General features: G+C 47.9%; 1 protein-coding gene across 3 annotated transcripts in view; it reads right to left on the bottom strand.

The window, feature by feature from the left end:
- Nucleotides 1-19,553, bottom strand: part of LOC121274602 (pyruvate carboxylase, mitochondrial-like) — a 1,197,472-nt gene that overhangs the window by 389,040 nt on the left and 788,879 nt on the right. For all 3 annotated transcript variants that reach the window (XM_041181940.1, XM_041181941.1, XM_041181942.1), the window contains exon 14: nt 2,533-2,754. In XM_041181940.1, the coding sequence (XP_041037874.1) occupies nt 2,533-2,754 (222 nt within the window). The remainder of the gene's footprint in view (nt 1-2,532; nt 2,755-19,553) is intronic.

A 19,553-nucleotide genomic window follows, 5' to 3' on the forward strand; every position in this document is an offset into this window, starting at 1 on the left:
GAAGCTCATCAGGGGGTTAAATATGATTCCAAATGTGCGAACAGTCTGGTTCAACTCAGGGAGTTGACAGGGAGAGGGATAGAGTGGGTGACTAGGTTAGAGTGCCAGTGGCACTGGGATCCCTCAAATTGTCTCAGAAAAGTTGTTTTTTTTTCTGTGCCAAATATCTCTTCGCCAATCATGTGACTGCCAGGATGGTACAAGGTGATATAAGTGGGCCTTCGTCCTTTCTTTTCCCGCAATTCCCGTCAACCTCTATCAAGTCCCAAATCCAAGCAAGGTTTTTGTCCTGTTCCCATATGGCAGAGTATTATTTAAACGGTGATAGATTGAGAAATGTTGACCTTGGTGTCCTTGTACAGGTGCAGCAAGCAGCTAAGAAGGCAAATGGCCATTGCGAGAGGAATTGAGCACAAAGGCAAGGATGTACAGGAGCAAGGGCCTTGGTGAGACCACACCTGGAGTAGTGTGTGCAGTTTTTGTATCCTTACCTACAAAAGGATATAGTTGCCATTGAGGGCGTTTTTTTTTTTATTTGTACATGGGGTGTGGGCATCGCCAGCATTTACCTAATTGTCAGGCGGCAGTTAAGAGTCAACCACATCGCTGTGGGTCTGGAGTCACACATAGGCCAGACCAGGTAAGGACAGCAGATTTCCTTCCCTTAGGGCATCAGTGACCAGAGGGGACGGGAATGGGACGCCAGCAGAATCCACAACCGGACCGTCACTGCTGGGTTATCAGAGGCTTAAAGCAGGTAGGTGGGAAGGGCCCTGTCAGATCGTGTTGCCCTGTGCTGCAGTCATGTGCCTACCAATGGCGAGGCTCCGGACTGGCACTGCCCATCCACCTCTCCCTCCTGCCTTGTGATGGTGTGTAGGCAAGTCTTCAGGAATGGGAAGGGAATGGGATTAATGACATCAGTGCTGGGCTGTGCTGTTTTCTTGGGTTGTACAGGGCATTGGTGAGACCAGTCTGGAGTATTGTGTACAGTCCTGGTCTCCTTATTTAATGAAAGATGTAAATGTGTTGGAAGCAGTTTAGAGAAGGTTTACGAGACTAATATCAGGAATGGGCAGGTTGTCTTATGAGGAAAGGTTGGACAGGCTAGGCTTCTATCCGTTGAAGTTTAGAAGAGTAAGAGGCAACTTAATTGAAATCTTTAAGATCCTGAGGGGTCTTGGCAGGGTGGAGCGGATGTTTCCATTTTTGGGAGAATCTAGAACTAGGGGTCGCTGTTTAAAAATAGGGGGTCGCTCATTTAAGACAGAGACGAGGAGAAATTTTTTCTCTCTGAGGGTTGTGAGTCTTTGGAACTGTCTTCCTCAAAAGGCAGCGGAAGCAGATTCTTTGGATATTTTTAAGGCAGAGCTAGATAGTTTCTTGATTAACAAGGGGGTGAAATTTTATCGGGGAAGGCAGGAATGTGGGGATGTGGTTACTTTCGGATCAGCCAGGGTCTTATTGAATGATGGAGCAGGCTCGAGGGGCCGAGTGGACTACTCCTGCTCCTGGTTCGAATATTCGTACGTATGTTGGTTTGGTGGTTTTCTTGCTGTTCAATGAGAGAGCCTCCCAAGCAGTAGGTGTGCCACATCCGCATATTCATTCTACATGGAGCAGTGTAACTATTGATACAGTGCACACAGTACAATATAGAGACTGGGTTGGCGCTAGATGTTTTCTAGAATTATTCAGTACACCTACTGTATTCATATAGCACCTTGAACACGGCAAAACACCTCAAAGTACCTCAACAGGGGAATGGAATATAAAAGTAGGGAAGTTTTCCTGCAGTTGTACAAGGCCACGGTGAGACTACATCTGGAATGCTGCGTTTAGTTTTGGTCTCCTTATTTGAAAAAAGATACAACTACATTCGAAGCAGTTCAGAGAAGGTTCATTCGACTCATTCCTGGGATGAGTGGGTTGTCTTATGAGGAAAGGTTGAACAGGTTGAGCCAATACCCATTGGAGTTTAGAAGAATGAGAGGTGATCTTATTGAAACAAAAAAGATCCTCAGGGGACTTGACAGGATGGATGCTGAGAGGATGTTCCACCTTGTGGGGGAATCTAGAACTAGGGGGCACAGTTTCAAAATAAGGGGTCTTCCATTTAAGATGGAGATGAGGAGGAATTTCTTCTCTCAGAGGGTTGTTAGTCTGTGAAGTTCTCTTGCCCAGAAAGCAGTGGAGGCTGGGTCACTGAATATATTCAAGGCTGAGTTAGTCAGATTTTTGATCGACAAAGGAGTCGTGGGTTATGGTGGTCAGGCAGGAAAGTGGAGTTAAGGCCACACTCAGATCAGCCATGACCTTATTCAATAGCAGAGCAGGCTCGATGGGCCCAAAGGCCTACTCCGGCCTCCTGTTTCTTATGATGCAGATCCCTTCTCCATCCAATCCAAACCCTTGGTTGGGGACCTCTGCCCCCCCCGCCCCCCCAAACCTGGCCCTAATTTTTGGTCTCGCTATGCGCCTTTCCCACAGGTAATGAGTTACTGAATTTAGTCTTGCGATGTGTGGCCTTACCTCCCCAGTTCTCGATGCTGAACAGCTGGCTAAAGTTGTGAGCCACAAAGGGGGAGATGTTCTTCAGATCATGCGTGCGGACCCGGGTAGCGAGCAGTGACTGGTGGGCATCTCGGAAGGTGGTGTCCATCAGGAGTAGGCCCTCGTGGTTCCGGACGGCCTTCGCAAAGCCTTCAGGGCCTTCCCTCAGGAGAATCTCACGGAGACCTGCCGGAGAATCACCTGCACGAAAGAAAAGGGAGAAAGAAGGTCATAGGAGAATGCAACATAGAGGGAGGGCTGGCCCAAAAGATCTGCCGGGTGGGTGGGTGGGGGAGTGGGGTGGGGGGGGGGGGGGTGGTAGATGAAGATTCTGCCATCTTTAACACTGGTTTAAAAATCATTTTGCCTGAAGCCAGCCCCTGAAAAACTAGCCGCCCTTACAGATTTTCATAACGACCACAGCCGTTTGGGGCCTATCGAGTTTGCCATTTTAGGCAGGAGGACGTGTTTTAAAACATCTACATATTAAAATATATTTAATTTACTGAGAAGCCGACCAGTTCACATTAACAAGACCAGTAAAGGATCAATATAATTTTAATTCAGACACTCGAGCGGCGGACGAGACAACCCGGTTAAAATTGCTTTATCTTCGTGAGGGCCAGTTTCTGGCTCTATTAATAAAGCCTGGCAAGAGTTCACGTATTTGGAGCAGGAGTCGGCCACTCGTCACCTCGAGCCTGCTCTGCCATTCGATAGGTGACGGCTGATCTGGTTGTGGCCTCCACTCCACTCTCCTGTCTGACCACCACCGCCCCCCCACCTTCCCCCCCAACCCCCCTCCCCCCCACCCCCGTAACCCGTGACTCTCTTGTTAATCAAAAAGCTCTCTGGCTCGGCCTTGGATATATTCAATGATTCAGCCTCTGCTGCTCGCTGGGGAAAAGAATTCCACAAGCTAACCACCCTCTGGGAGAAAAAAAATTCCCCTAATCTCCATCTTAAATGGGAGGCTGCTTACTTTTAAAGTGTCCTCCAGTTCTAGATACCCCAGGCGGAAAAACATCCTCCGTTCAGCCACCTTGTCAAGTCCCCTCAGGATCCTGAACACCTAACTCTTAAATACATCGAGGAAACATGAATCGTAGCTTAGTTTCGGAAAAAGAGCGAGTTCCCTTCCAAACCACCCACCATCCTGACTTGGGAGTATATCGGCCGTTCCTTCACTGGCGCTGGGTCAAAATCCTGAAACTCCCTCCCTAACAGCGCCGCGGGTGTACCTACACCACAGGGACCGCAGCGGCTCAAGAAGGCGGCTCACCCCCACCTTCTCAAGGGGCAATTAGGGATGAGCGATAAAACTGTTGCCCCAGCCAGTGACGCCCACTTCCCATGAAAGAATATCCTGGCGCTATTCCGCCGGGAGCAACTCCCATTGCCAAGGGGAGAGTTTATATGTCGATCTATGCAGAAAGTGACGTGTCTGCCTTCGATTAACTGGTGAATTATTTTAACAAAAATAAAGAAAAAAAAGCTCCAACCTGTTTCATTTTTAATTTATAAGCCAGGGGTGCAGCTGTGCAAAAATGCCAGTTACCAGATGTCAGGATGGAAATAATCTGTTACATTTATTAATGGTTGAAGAAACAATGCAGCAGCAGTCAGAATCATGACAGTATTACTATTTGATTAAATGAATGGTGCTCCATGACTCGAGGGAGCTGGCCTTGTCAGGGAGATGAAATACTGCACACGCCACCAGACTCTGAATAGTGCTTATCAATAACAAAAGGTTATTCATCAAATTAAAGAAAACTAACTTTCCTATGTTGCAAAATTTTTGTCGCGTAAGTAAATTAAAAAAAAAGCACCTTGGGACAAAAGAAAGGACTCAGGTCAACCCTGGTGCTCTCTCTCTCTCTCTGAGACAGAAGGCTCTGCGATTGAGTCCCAAGCGCCAGAGATGTGACCCCATAATCTAGGCAAACACTCCCAGTCCAGTACTGAGGGAGTGCTGCACGGTCGGAGGGTCAGTACTGAGGGAGTGCTGCACTGTCGGAGGTCAGTACTGAGGGAGCGCTGCACTGTCGGAGGGTCAGTACTGAGGGAGTGCTGCACTGTTGGAAGGTCAGTACTGAGGGAGTGCTGCACTGTCGGACGGTCAGTACTGAGGGAGTGCTGCACTGTCGGAGGTCAGTATTGAGGGAGTGCTGCACTGTTGGAAGGTCAGTACTGAGGGAGTGCTGCACTGTCGGAGGGTCAGAACTGAGGGAGTGCTGCACTGTCGGAGGGTCAGTACTGAGGGAGCGCTGCACTGTTGGAGGGTCAGTACTGAGGGAGTGCTGCACTGTCGGAGGGTCAGTACTGAGGGAGACTGCACTGTTGGAAGGTCAGTCCTGAGGGAGACTGCACTGTAGGAGGGTCAGTATTGAGCGAGTGCTGCACTGTTGCAGAGTCAGTACTAAGGAAGCGATGAACTGTCAGGGGGTCAGTGCTGAGGGAGTGTTGCACTATTGGAGGATCAGTACTGAGGGAGACTGTGCGGTCGGAGCGTCAGTACTGAGGGAGACTGCATTGTCGGAGGATCAGTACTGAGGGAGCCCTGCACTGTTGGTGGCACAGTGCTGTGTGAGTGCTGCAACTGTCGGAGGCGCCAGCTTTCAAATGGGGAATTAAACTGAGTCCCTGCCTGCTTCCTGGATGGATGTAAAAGATCCCACCGTCACTATTGGAACAAACGGAAGTGAGTTCTCTCTGGTATCCTGAGATAGCATTGATCCCTGGTCATTTATGCTTATCTGGAAGCTTGCGGGGCAATTGGCTGCTTTGTTTACTGCATTACAACAGTGGCTACACTTCCAAAGTGTTTCAATGGCTGTAATGTGAAGACATGAGGCTGGGATACATCGAGGCTGTGAAAAGTGTGTGAATCTATGGCCGTCTGCCTCAGCTGGAGTGGATGCTACTAACTGCACCAAATAGATACGCTTAACACTTGAAACATTGCAATCAGAAAGAAGGCTTAATGACGGAATTGAACCAGTAGAGCACAATCAGTGTATGGCACAATCAGGCTGCACACAGCTCTAGTCAGAGTCGCCGTGTCCAGTTCTGATCAGACAAACATTGAACACGGTATCCCAGTTCCGGTCATACCCACACTGAGCACTGCTCCAGTCAGGCCCACTTTGGGCGCTGGGTCCAGATCTGGTCAAACTCACGTTAAGCACTATGTCCAGTTCTGGTCACACCCACACTGAGCACTACATCCACTTCTACCACACCCACATTGAGCACTGTGTCCAGTTCTGGCCATGCCCACATTACGTCCTCTGTCCAGTTCTGGCCACCTCCACATTGAACACTGTGTCCAGACCTGGTCATACCCACATTGAGCACTGTGTCCAGTTATGGTCACACCCACATTAAGCACTGTGTCCAAATTCTGACCACCCCCACATAGAGCAATGTGTCCAGTTCTGGCCACACCCATATTGAGCACTGTGTCCAGTTCTGGTCACACCCAGACTGAGCATGTGTCCAGTTCTGGCCACACCCATATTGTACACTGTGTCCAGTTATGGTCATACCCACATTGAGCAGTGTGTCCAGTTCTGGCCACACCCATATTGTGCACTGTGTCCAGTTCTGTTCACACCCACATTGAGCACTGTGTCCAGTTCTGGTCACACCCAGATTGAGCACTGTGTTCAGTTCTGGTCACACCCACATTGAGCACTGTGTCCAGTTCTGGTCACACCCAGACTGAGCACTGTGTCCAGTTCTGGTCACACCCACATTGAGCACTGTGTCCAGTTATGGTCATACTCACATTGAGCACTGTGTCCAGTTCTGGTCACACCCAGATTGAGCACTGTATCTAGACCTGGTCTCACCCACTTTAAGTACTGTGTCCAGTTTTGGAAACATCCACATTGAGCACTATGTCCAGGTCTGGTCAGTCCCACATTGAGCACTGTGTCCATTTCTGGTCAGACTCACTAAGAGCACTGAGTCCAGATCTGGTCAGTTACACTTTGAGCACTGAGTCCAGTTCTGGTCAGACTCACCAAAGCACTGTATCCAGTTCTGGTCAGACTCATGTTAAGTACTGTATCCAGTTCTGGTCATACCCACATTGAGCACTGTATCCAGTTCTAGTCACAGCCACACTGAGCACTGTGTCCAGTTCTAGTCACAGCCACATTGAGCACTGTATCCAGTTCTAGTCACAGCCACATTGAGCACTGTATCCAGTTCTGGTCACAGCCACAATGAGCACTGTGTCCAGTTCTGGTCACACCCACATTAAGCACTGTGTCCAGTTCTGGTCACACCCACACTGAGCACTGTATCCAGTTCTGGTCACACCCACACTGAGCGCTGCATCCAGTTCTAGTCACAGCCACATTGAGCACTGTGTCCAGATCTGGTCAGACCCACATTGAGCACTGTATCCAGTTCTGGTCACACCCACATTGAGCACTATGTCCAGTTCTGGTCACACCCACATTGAGCACTGTGTCCAGTTCTGGTCACATCCAAATTGAGCACTGTGTCCAGTTCTGGTCACAGCCACATTGAGCACTGTGTCCAGTTCTGGTCACACCCACATTGAACACTGTGTCCAGTTCTGGTCACACCCACATTGAGCACGGTATCCAGTTCTGGTCACATCCACATTGAGCACTGTATCCAGTTCTGGTCACACCCACATTGAGCACTGTGTCCAGTTCTAGTCACAGCTACATTGAGCACTGTATCCAGTTCTAGTCACAGCCACATTGAGCACTGTGTCCAGTTCTGGTCACAGCCACATTGAGCACTGTGTCCAGTTCTGGTCACACCCACATTAAGCACTGTGTCCAGTTCTGGTCACACCCACATTGAGCACTGTGTCCAGTTCTAGTCACAGCCACATTGAGCACTGTATCCAGTTCTAGTCACAGCCACATTGAGCACTGTGTCCAGTTCTGGTCACAGCCACATTGAGCACTGTGTCCAGTTCTGGTCACACCCACATTAAGCACTGTGTCCAGTTCTGGTCAAACCCACACTGAGCACTGTATCCAGTTCTGGTCACACCCACACTGAGCACTGCATCCAGTTCTGGTCATACCCACATTGAGCACTGTGTCCAGTTCTGGTCACACCCACGTTGAGCACTGTGTCCAGTTCTGGTCACAGCCACATTGAGCACTGTGTCCAGTTCTGGTCACACCCACATTGAGCACTGTGTCCAGTTCTGGTCACATCCAAATTGAGCACTGTGTCCAGTTCTGGTCACAGCCACATTGAGCACTGTGTCCAGTTCTGGTCACACCCACATTGAGCACTGTGTCCAGTTCTGGTCACATCCAAATTGAGCACTGTGTCCAGTTCTGGTCACACCCACATTGAGCACTGTGTCCAGTTCTGGTCACACCCACATTGAGCACTGTGTCCAGTTCTGGTCACATCCAAATTGAGCACTGTGTCCAGTTCTGGTCACAGCCACATTGAGCACTGTGTCCAGTTCTGGTCACAGCCACATTGAACACTGTGTCCAGTTCTGGTCACACCCACATTGAGCACTGTATCCAGTTCTGGTCACATCCACATTGAGCACTGCGTCCAGTTCTGGTCACAGCCACATTGAACACTGTGTCCAGTTCTGGTCACATCCAAATTGAGCACTGTGTCCAGTTCTGGTCACAGCCACATTGAGCACTGTGTCCAGTTCTGGTCACATCCACATTGAGCACTGTGTCCAGTTCTGGTCACAGCCACCTTGAGCACTGTGTCCAGTTCTGGTCACACCCACATTGAACACTGTGTCCAGTTATGGTCATACTCACATGGAGCACTGTGTCCAGTTCTGGTCACACCCAGATTGAGCACTGTATCTAGACCTGGTCTCACCCACTTTAAGTACTGTGTCCAGTTTTGGAAACATCCACATTGAGCACTATGTCCAGTTCTGGTCAGTCCCACATTGAGCACTGTGTCAATTTCTGGTCAGACTCAGGTTGAGTGCGGTGTCCAGTTCTGGTCAGACTCACTAAGAGCACTGAGTCCAGATCTGGTCAGTTACACTTTGAGCACTGAGTCCAGTTCTGGTCAGACTCACCAAAGCACTGTATCCAGTTCTGGTCAGACTCATGTTAAGTACTGTATCCAGTTCTGGTCATACCCACATTGAGCACTGTATCCAGTTCTAGTCACAGCCACACTGAGCACTGTGTCCAGTTCTAGTCACAGCCACATTGAGCACTGTATCCAGTTCTAGTCACAGCCACATTGAGCACTGTGTCCAGTTCTGGTCACACCCACATTGAACACTGTGTCCAGTTATGGTCATACTCACATGGAGCACTGTGTCCAGTTCTGGTCACACCCAGATTGAGCACTGTATCTAGACCTGGTCTCACCCACTTTAAGTACTGTGTCCAGTTTTGGAAACATCCACATTGAGCACTATGTCCAGTTCTGGTCAGTCCCACATTGAGCACTGTGTCCATTTCTGGTCAGACTCAGGTTGAGTGCGGTGTCCAGTTCTGGTCAGACTCACTAAGAGCACTGAGTCCAGATCTGGTCAGTTACACTTTGAGCACTGAGTCCAGTTCTGGTCAGACTCACCAAAGCACTGTATCCAGTTCTGGTCAGACTCATGTTAAGTACTGTATCCAGTTCTGGTCATACCCACATTGAGCACTGTATCCAGTTCTAGTCACAGCCACACTGAGCACTGTATCCAGTTCTGGTTACAGCCACATTGAGCACTGTGTCCAGTTCTAGTCACAGCCACATTGAGCACTGTGTCCAGTTCTGTTCACACCCACACTGAGCACTGTATCCAGTTCTGGTCAAACCCACATTGAGCATTGTATCCAGTTCTGGTCAAACCCACATTGAGCATTGTATCCAGTTCTAGTCACAGCCACATTGAGCACTGTATCCAGTTGTAGTCACAGCCACATTGAGCACTGTATCCAGTTCTGGTCACAGCCACATTGAGCACTGTGTCCAGTTCTGGTCACAGCCACATTGAGCACTGTGTCCAGTTCTGGTCACACCCAGACTGAGCACTGTATCCAGTTCTGGTCAGACCCACATTGAGCACTGTATCCAGTTCTGGTCACACCCAGATTGAGCACTGTGTCCAGTTCTGGTCACACCCACATTGAGCACTGTGTCCAGTTCTGGTCACACCCACACTGAGCACTGTGTCCAGTTCTGGTCATACTCACATTGAGCACTGTGTCCAGTTCTGATCACACCCAGATTGAGCACTGTATCTAGACCTGGTCTCACCCACTTTAAGTACTGTGTCCAGCTTTGGAAACATCCACATTGAGCACTATGTCCAGGTCTGGTCAGTCCCACATTGAGCACTGTGTCAATTTCTGGTCAGACTCGGGTTGAGTGCGGTGTCCAGTTCTGGTCAGACTCACTAAGAGCACTGAGTCCAGATTTGGTCAGTTACACTTTGAGCACTGAGTCCAGTTCTGGTCAGACTCACCAAAGCACTGTATCCAGTTCTGGTCAGACTCATGTTAAGTACTGTATCCAGTTCTGGTCACGCCCACATTGAACACTGTGTCCAGTTCTGGTCATACCCACATTGAGCACTGTGTCCAGTTCTGGTCACACCCACATTGTGCACTGTATCCAGTTCAGGCCACACCCACATTGAACACTGTGTCCAGTTCTGGTCACAGCCACATTGAACACTGTGTCCAGATCTGTGTCAGTCCCACATTGAGCACTGTGTCCAGTTCTGGTCACACCCACATTGAGCACTGTGTCCAGTTCTGGTCACACCCACATTGAGCACTGTGTCCAGTTGTGTGGTCACACCCACATTGAGCACTGTGTCCAGTTCTGGTCACATCCAAATTGAGCACTGTGTCCAGTTCTGGTCACAGCCACATTGAGCACTGTGTCCAGTTCTGGTCACAGCCACATTGAACACTGTGTCCAGTTCTGGTCACACCCACATTGAGCACTGTATCCAGTTCTGGTCACATCCACATTGAGCACTGTGTCCAGTTCTGGTCACAGCCACATTGAACACTGTGCCCAGTTCTGGTCACATCCAAATTGAGCACTGTGTCCAGTTCTGGTCACAGCCACATTGAGCACTGTGTCCAGTTCTGGTCACATCCACATTGAACACTGTGTCCAGTTCTGGTCACACCCACATCGAACACTGTATCCAGTTCTAGTCACAGCCACATTGAGCACTGTGTCCAGTTCTGGTCACACCCACATTGAGCACTGTGTCCAGTTCTGGTCACACCCACATTGTGCACTGTATCCAGTTCAGGCCACACCCACATTGAACACTGTGTCCAGTTCTGGTCACAGCCACATTGAACACTGTGTCCAGATCTGTGTCAGTCCCACATTGAGCACTGTGTCCAGTTCTGGTCACACCCACATTGAGCACTGTGTCCAGTTCTGGTCACACCCACATTGAGCACTGTGTCCAGTTGTGGTCACACCCACATTGAGCACTGTGTCCAGTTCTGGTCACATCCAAATTGAGCACTGTGTCCAGTTCTGGTCACAGCCACATTGAGCACTGTGTCCAGTTCTGGTCACAGCCACATTGAACACTGTGTCCAGTTCTGGTCACACCCACATTGAGCACTGTATCCAGTTCTGGTCACATCCACATTGAGCACTGTGTCCAGTTCTGGTCACAGCCACATTGAACACTGTGTCCAGTTCTGGTCACATCCAAATTGAGCACTGTGTCCAGTTCTGGTCACAGCCACATTGAGCACTGTGTCCAGTTCTGGTCACATCCACATTGAACACTGTGTCCAGTTCTGGTCACACCCACATCGAACACTGTATCCAGTTCTAGTCACAGCCACATTGAGCACTGTGTCCAGTTCTGGTCACGCCCACAATTAGCACTGTGTCCAGTTCTGGTCACACCCACATTGAGCACTGTGTCCAGTTCTGGTCACACCCACATTGATCACTGTGTCCAGATCCGTGTCAGTCCCACACTGAGCAGTGTGTCCAGTTCTGGTCACACCCACATTGAGCACTGTGTCCAGTTCTGGTCATGCCCACATTGAGCACTGTGTCCAGTTCTGGTCACACCCACATTGAGCACTGCATCCAGCTCTGGTCAGACTCACATTGAGCACTGTGTCCAGATACATGTCAGTCCCACATTGAGCACTCTGTCCAGTTCTGATCACACTCATTGGCTGCCGTTAGCCATAATTTCCACCTCCTTCCCAACCCCCGAGACACCAAAGCAGCCTTCTGTCTCCCTGACTCATGCCTTCTGGTAGATTTGATAAGTTGGCTTTCTTTGTAATAAAAGAAGTTTGTGCTAAAAATTCCCCTTGATGCACTTGCCACCAGACCAAACGAGGACCGTGTACAAACACTAGTGGCCTCCTTGAAGCCAGTTCCACAAGCATTCATGCAAAACTCCTGCAAAATCAACTCGAATGGACTGAACACTGACTGGGTGGTTGAAAAGCATCTCCCCCGCCAGATCTGGTGTTGTCAACTCTCAAAAGGCCAACAGTCCAGGGGAGGACCAAGGAAACGCTTGAATGACACCCTGAAACTCTCTTTGAAGTGCGGCAGCATTGACATTAATGACTGGGGGAGGGGATTGCTACAAATTGTTCAAAATGGGGGTAACTTGTTCATCAAGCTACATCCTGGCACCCTAATGATGAGGCAGAGCGGCAGCAGAGAGGGAAAGACAAGAGATCAAACCCGGCTCTACCTCGTAGGACATCCTGCCCCATGAGATCTGTGCAACAAGAATCGACATGTTCAGTCACATGAAGGGTGATAGGAAATCACGGCCCTGGGTGTATGTTATCCTCCAGTTGAGGGGCAACCGATGATGATGGCCAGGCCAGGAATCACGTCTCTCATCCCCGGAAGGCTCTCCCATTTTCCAGGGACTCTGCTGCTACGGTCACACCTGTCGACTACTGATCCCACTTATGTCCAAAGCCGTGGAATTTTCCAGCACTCCTTGTTTGCTGCAGTCTCTCAGCGTCAAATGTGGTGTTTCGGTTTTGAGGTCAAGGTGAGGACCTCTGCTGGGTAAAACTGCTCAGCTGTCCCACCACCACAAGACAGACGAAGTTGACAACCTCCAAAGTTTGTCTCCTCGCTGAGCCTCACACAGGGGTTTTTCCCTCATTGGGCTACCAGGCTCCAGGTGCAGGGAGAGAGGTGTGAACAGCCATCCCCCCCGCAGTCAGAGCTGCTGAATCTTGCTGGTTTACGTGGCCCGAGTTAGCTCAGCACTGCCGTAACGTAGCGAATGTCGCTGCAGGAAGTAGGAGAGGAGTTTCCCCAGCCCCGTGGACATGGGTGGCCAGGAAAGCAGGGCAAGTGGTTGCACTGTGGTAGTGTCGCTGGACTAGCAATCCAGAGGACGATGTTAAATCCAATGTTTGTATGCTGAGGGAAGAATGAGTCTAAAGCCAGCCTGTACCTTCGGACAGCTTTATTTCCAAGCCTGCAAAGACACAGTCTCTTCCAGCTCCTCCCAACAATCAGTGCGGACACCTCTTCATTCTCTTGTAATGAAGCCCTGATACTTCCCCAAACGGGGACAGTTGCTCTTGATTGCCAACTGGAAGCATGGCCTCTATTGCAACTCAAATGCAAAATTAACAACCCGGGCCAATGCTCTGGGGGCATGGGTTCAAATCCCGCTGTGGCATCCCGTGGAATTTCAATTCAATTCATCGAATCTGGAATTGAAAGCTTGTCTCAGTGATGGTGACCGTGAAACTATCATCAATTGTTGTAAAAATGCATCCACTTCACGAATATCCCTCTAGGGAAGGAAATCTGCCGTCCTTACCCGGTCTGGCCTACATGTGACTCCGGACCCACAGCGATGTGGTTGACTCTTAACTGCCCCCTGAAATGGGCCAGCAAGCCACTCGGTTCGAGGGCAGTTGGGGTTGGGCACCAAATGCTGGCCTTGCCAGCGAGCCCAAATTCAATCAAAGGGAAAAAGAATGGCAGCAAACCCCATCAGGCACCATGTGGTGCCGGCTCCTGGCAAGAGTCAGTGGACACTGGAATCAGCAACCCACTCAACTGAGGCAGGCAGGCAGTCCAGGTAATGACGGCCTTAACAAAAGGCCATTTTCTGAGAGTGATATAAGTTTGCACCACCACCCCGCCCCCCCAGACTCGACAAACCCCTCCACCCAAGCCTACCCCGCTGTGTCGGGAGCCCGGCAACACTTCAGAGGCAGCTTCTTGGTGGCAGGGCCTTCTAGTGCTGCAGCAGGAGCCAGTTAACAGGGAGACGCCATGCAGGCGCAGAGGTGGTACCATTATGGCCGAACACTCTCCGGGTGGGAGGGTTCCATCTCCAAATTGAGGACTCTCACTGGTCTGGGACTTGGTTTTTTTTTTCCTATTAGCACATATGGAACCTTCCGTGAGCTCCTCCATTTTGAGGAGCCTCCCATTCCTCCCTCTTCCTCAGCAGTGCCCACCTCTTCCAATGGGGCGGCTGCTGGCTTTTCCACCAATGCCTCGGTTAGTGAGATAGGGGCATTCTGGAAGGAGCGCTTTACTATCTGAGGTGCTGTCCTTACATCGAGGCCTTATATCTGCCGCGATTTCAGGGAGCCACTGAAGGCCGCTGGAGACAAAAGGAAGACGAGCAGGGGAATTTTCCCCTGTGTCCCAGAATCACAGAATGGTTACAGCAGGGAAGGAGGCCATTCAGCCTATCATGTTTTTGCCAGCGCCCTGAGGGAGCATTTCACCTAGCGTCATCCTCCCCACCTCCCTGACACTGGCCATTTGCCCGTAACTCTGCACATTATTCCTTTTCAGGTAACGGTCTAATTCCCTCTTGAATGCCTCGATGGACCCTGCCTCCACCACACTCTCAGGCAGCACATTCCAGATCCTAACCACTCGCTGCATGAAGAACTTCCTTCTCATGTCGCCATTGGTTCTTTTGCCAAGCACCTTAAGTCTGGGCCCTCTGGTTCTCGGTCCTTCCACCAATGGAACACTCTCTCCCTATCTAACCCGGACCAGCATTTCTCCCTCATAATACCCCAGTGGTAAGTGGTAGCATGTTCATTTATTTCATTTGCTGTTTGAGAGAGTTAGCTGTGTGCCATTTGGCTCCTGAATTGGATTAAATAACAACTGCAGTGGCACCTCAAAACTATTCCTGGCCCCGGCCTTCTCCCCTTTCTCTCCAGGTTGGCAGAGGGTGGGGCAAGGGTGTGGCTGAGGGACTGAGATACATCCATGGGCACTGCCAAGATACCCTACAATACAAAGGGCTTGGCACAGAGCAATTGTGGAAGGAAATTCCTTTGGAAGGAAAGGCCAAGTAGAGAGATTTTTAAAATAAAATAAAACCCTTTGCTTTCTGCTACACAGAGTGTGGTTAAACGTGCAGGGGATGCATGCAGCAGCTGAAGATTTGACTGCCTTATGTTTTGTTAGAAGCATTAGATTCTGCCCGTACCCATAGCAACACTCCCCCTTGATCAAGGATCAGATCATCTAGTAATAATGAACTCCCCAGATTTGCATGTCGCTGATCTATCGATTTCAGGATCAGTGTAGTCACTTCGTTGGGTCTCACGTCCAAAGTCATCCTGCTGTGCATTATTCAGTTATACTTCATACATTTCCAGTCAGTTCTTTTTAATTATCGTGCGCAGTGCAGTGATAACTGCTGCAGTGTAACACTGAGAGAACAGCCACTGGGCATTCCCTGTATTTCACGCAGGAGACTTTACAAGTAAAGATCCTGTTGTGTACAGCGAGCGGGTTCACAAGGAAAGGCTTGCATTTCTATGGCGCCTTTCACCACCTCAGGACATCCCAACGCCGGTGAATGTACTTTTGAAGTGTAGTCACTGCTGTAGTCACTTTTATATTCATTGATGTAAGAAACGCAGCAGCCAATTTGCACAAAGCAATCTCCCAAAAACAGCAATGTGGTAATGACCAAACTATCTGCTTTTAGTGATACTGATTGAGGAATAAATATTGGCCCAGGACACCAGGGAGACCTCCCACTGTGCTCTTCTTCCAACATAGCTGTGGGATCTGTTATATTCACCTGAGAGGGCAGACAGGGCCTTGGCTCTAGCCTTCAGTGATATATATCATAAGAGCATAAGAAATAGGAGCAGTAGGCCATTCAGCCCCTCGAGTCTGCTCCGCCATTCAATAAGATCATGGCTGATCTGCTTGTGTTTCGAATTCCACATTCCCATCCACTCCCTGATAACCTTTGATTCCCTTGCCCAACAAGAATCTATCTACCTCTGCCTTAAAAAATATTCAGTGAGCCCTCTTCCACCACCTTCTGAGGCAGAGAGTTCCAAAGTCGCACAGCCCTGAGAGAAGTAATTTCTCCTCTTTTCTGACCTAAAAGGGCGATCCCTAATTTTAAAACAGTGCTGCCTAGTGCTGGACCCACCCCACAAGAGGAAACATCCTTTCCACGTCCACCTTTTCAAGACCGTTCAGGATCTTATACACTTCAATCAAGTCACCCATTCGCATTTCTAAACTCCAGTGGAAACAAGCCCGGTCTGTTCAACCTTTCCTCATAAGACAATCTGCTCATTCCAGGTACCAATCTAGTAGGCCTCCTCTGAACCACCTCCTACACATTTACATCCTTCCTTAAATAAAGAGACCAAAACAGCACACAGTATCCAAGGTGTGGGTCTTATCAATGCCCTGTATAACTGAAGCATAACCTCTTTACTTTTATTTCGATTCCTCTCATATTAAAGGGTAGCCTTTTTAATTCCTTGCTGTACCTGAACGCTAAATTTTTGTGACTCATGTACGAGAACACCTAGGTTCCTCTGCACCTTGGAATTCTGCAGTCACTCTCCGTTTAAGTAACACTCTGCTTTTTTATCCTTCCTGCCAAAGTGAACATCTTCAAATTTTCCACACCATACTCCATTTGCCAGATCTTTGCCCACTCACTCAACCTATCTGTATCTGTCTGCAACCTCCTTATGTCCTCTTCACAACATACTTTCCTACCTATCTTTGTGTCATCTGCAAACTTAGCTACCATGCTTTTGCTCCCCTCATCTAAGTCATTGATGCAAATTGCAAAAAGTTGAGGCCCCAGCACAGACCCCTGTGGGTCTCCACTCGTCAGGTCCTGCCCATCAGAATAAGACCTTTTAATGCATACTCTCTGTTTTCTGCCAGCCAGCCAATCTTCTCTCCATGCCAATATGTTACCCTCTACACCATAAGCTTTTATTTTCTGCAATAACCTTTGATGTGGCACCTTATCAAATGCCTTCTGGAAATCCAAGTATCACACATCTACAGGCTCCCCTTTATCTACCGTGCATGTCACTCCTTCAAAAAACTCCAATAAATTGGTTAAACATGATTTCCCTTTCACAAAACCATGCTGACTCTTCCCAAATACTTTGAGTTTTTCCAGCTATAACCCCCCTTAACGATCGATTCTCACAACTTCTCCACAAAGATGTCAAGCTAACTGGCCTATAGTTAGTTTTCTGCCTCCCTCCCTTCTTGAATAGAGGGGTTATATTTGCTATTTTCCAGTCTGATGGAACCTTTTCCAGAATCCAGTGAATTTTGGAAAATTAACACCAGTGCATCTACTGCCTGATTAGCCACCTCTTTTAAGACCCGAGGATGAAGTCTATCAGGATCCAGAGACTTGTCAGCCCGCAGCTCCATCAGTTTGCTCAGTACCATTTCCCCAGCAATTGCAATTTCACCAGGTTCCTCACTTCCCCTCCATCTCCTGATTTACAGCCATCTCTGGAAGGTTTTTTTTCTCCTCTATAGTGAAGACAGAAGGAAAGTATTTGTTCATTTCATCCACCATTTCCTTATTATCTACTATTAACTCCCCACTATCACTCTCTAGAGGACCAACATTCACTCTACTTTTTTCCTTTTTAAATACCTGTAGAAACTTCTGCTATCCGTTTTTCCATTTCTAGCTAGTTTCCTCTCAAACTCTAATTTATTTCTCCAGATTAACCTTTTAGTCATTCTCTGCCATTCTTTATATTCTGACCAATCGCCTGGCCTGTCACTCATCTTTGCACAGTTATATGCTTTTTCCTTACATCTGATGCTTTCCTTAACCTCTTTAGTTAACCACAGATGGTGGGTCCTCCCTTTAGAATTTTTCTTTATAGTAGGATTCTACTTATTCTGAGTATTCTGAACTATCCCCTTAAATATCTGCCACTGCTTATCTATTGATCTATCCCCTAGCCTAGTTTCCCAGTTCACTTCAGCTAGCTCAGCTCTCATCCCCACATAGTTGCCCTTATTTAAGTCTAAAATACTAGTCTTCGACCCACTCTTAGACCCCAGCAAACTGGATGTAAAATTCAATCATATTTTGGAGACTGCTACCTAGGGGGGGGGGTTTACTCCAAGGTCATTAATTAATTGTGTAACATTACACAACACCAAGTCTCATATAGCCTGCTTGCTGATGGTTCCAGAACGTGCTGTTCTAAGCAACTATGTTGAAAGCATTCTATGAACTCCTCCAGGCTACTACTGCCAATCTGATTTTTCCAGTTTATATGTAGATTAAAGTCACCCATGATTATTGCCGTCCCTTTATCACGAGCGCACAATATTTCTTCCTGAATACTTTGTCCTACATTGTGGTTACTGTTAGGGGGCCTGTAGACCCCTCCCACGACTGACTTCTTTCCCCCTACCATTCCTCATTTCCACCCAAACAGATTCTACATCCTGACCTCCTGTACCGAGGTCATCCCTAACTATTGCACCAATTCCACCTTTGATTAAGTACTACCCCTCCACCTTTACCTAGCTTCCTATTTTTCTTGAATGTCATGTACTCCTCAATAGTCAGGCCCCAATCCTTGTCATCCTGCTGTCATGTCTCTGTAATTGCTATTAGATCATATTTATTTACTTCAATGTCTGCTGTCAATTAATTTACTTTGTTATGAATGCTATGCACATTCAGATAGAGAGCCTTCAGTTTTGTCTTTTTGTTATCTTTGTAACATCTAGTCCTGACTGTTGGTGTATTTTTAGGTTTTTTTTCTCTCTGTCTCTTCCTGCCATTCTCTGACCTTCATTTCCCATATTTACTATTTTGCTCTCCTGCTTTGACTCTACGAAGCTATCATATTTTTCATTATGGGTGTGAGTGTGGATGGTTCTGTCTGTGTGACTGATTAAATTAGACTAGAGATGATTAGACTACACGATTGGAATTATCAAAATAGTAGGTGTAAAACAGACTTTTGAAATGGAGATGGATGATCTAGGATGAGGGTCCTACTGATAGGGTGTGAAGGAAATTTGCATTTTTAAGTGAAGGGGTTGTTTGATTTTCAGAGGGGTGGTATAACGTTTACAACTAATAAGATAAGTGAGGAAAAGCAATACATTTATTTTTCCTAGAAGTGCTGACCAAAACAATGACATGAAAGGTTCTTATATCATGGGAAAAGTAAATATCCAAACACATGTAGAACAATGGGATTTTACACATTAAAGAGAGACAAATATATATAAAGAAGAATGGAAGGCTATGTGGGTGTGAACGTGGAAAACCTGTAAAGTTACAGTGTGTGAAAAGCCTCCAACCACTCTGAAGAAGTGCTGCTCCAGTAACTAAAGTTGTGTCAAAAGCTTTTGGAATTCCACCGTCGAGTGGGTGCTGTGGTAACTGTGCTGGATTGCCTGTTTACATTTAAAATCTATTTTGGACTGTTGCCTTAAACAGGGTGTGCAGTTGGGAGTCAGGTTAATTAGGAATTTTGGGATTTGTTATAGTATTAAGTAACTGTAATCCTATGTATGTGTTTGAATTATTTTCTTGTGTTAATAAATGTTTTACTTTAATTTTTAAAATCCCTAAATGGGTTAGTATACTCAATACATCTGAATCAGTGTACAAATCATCTCATAAGAAATACAAATTACAAAACCGTTGTGACAGCGTGGTCAAGTTTCCCTTGTGAATTTGGTCTACCTGGCACATAGCA

This window comes from Carcharodon carcharias (genome assembly GCF_017639515.1).
Source record: "Carcharodon carcharias isolate sCarCar2 chromosome 37 unlocalized genomic scaffold, sCarCar2.pri SUPER_37_unloc_1, whole genome shotgun sequence".
NCBI classification, from domain to species: Eukaryota; Metazoa; Chordata; class Chondrichthyes; order Lamniformes; family Lamnidae; genus Carcharodon; species Carcharodon carcharias.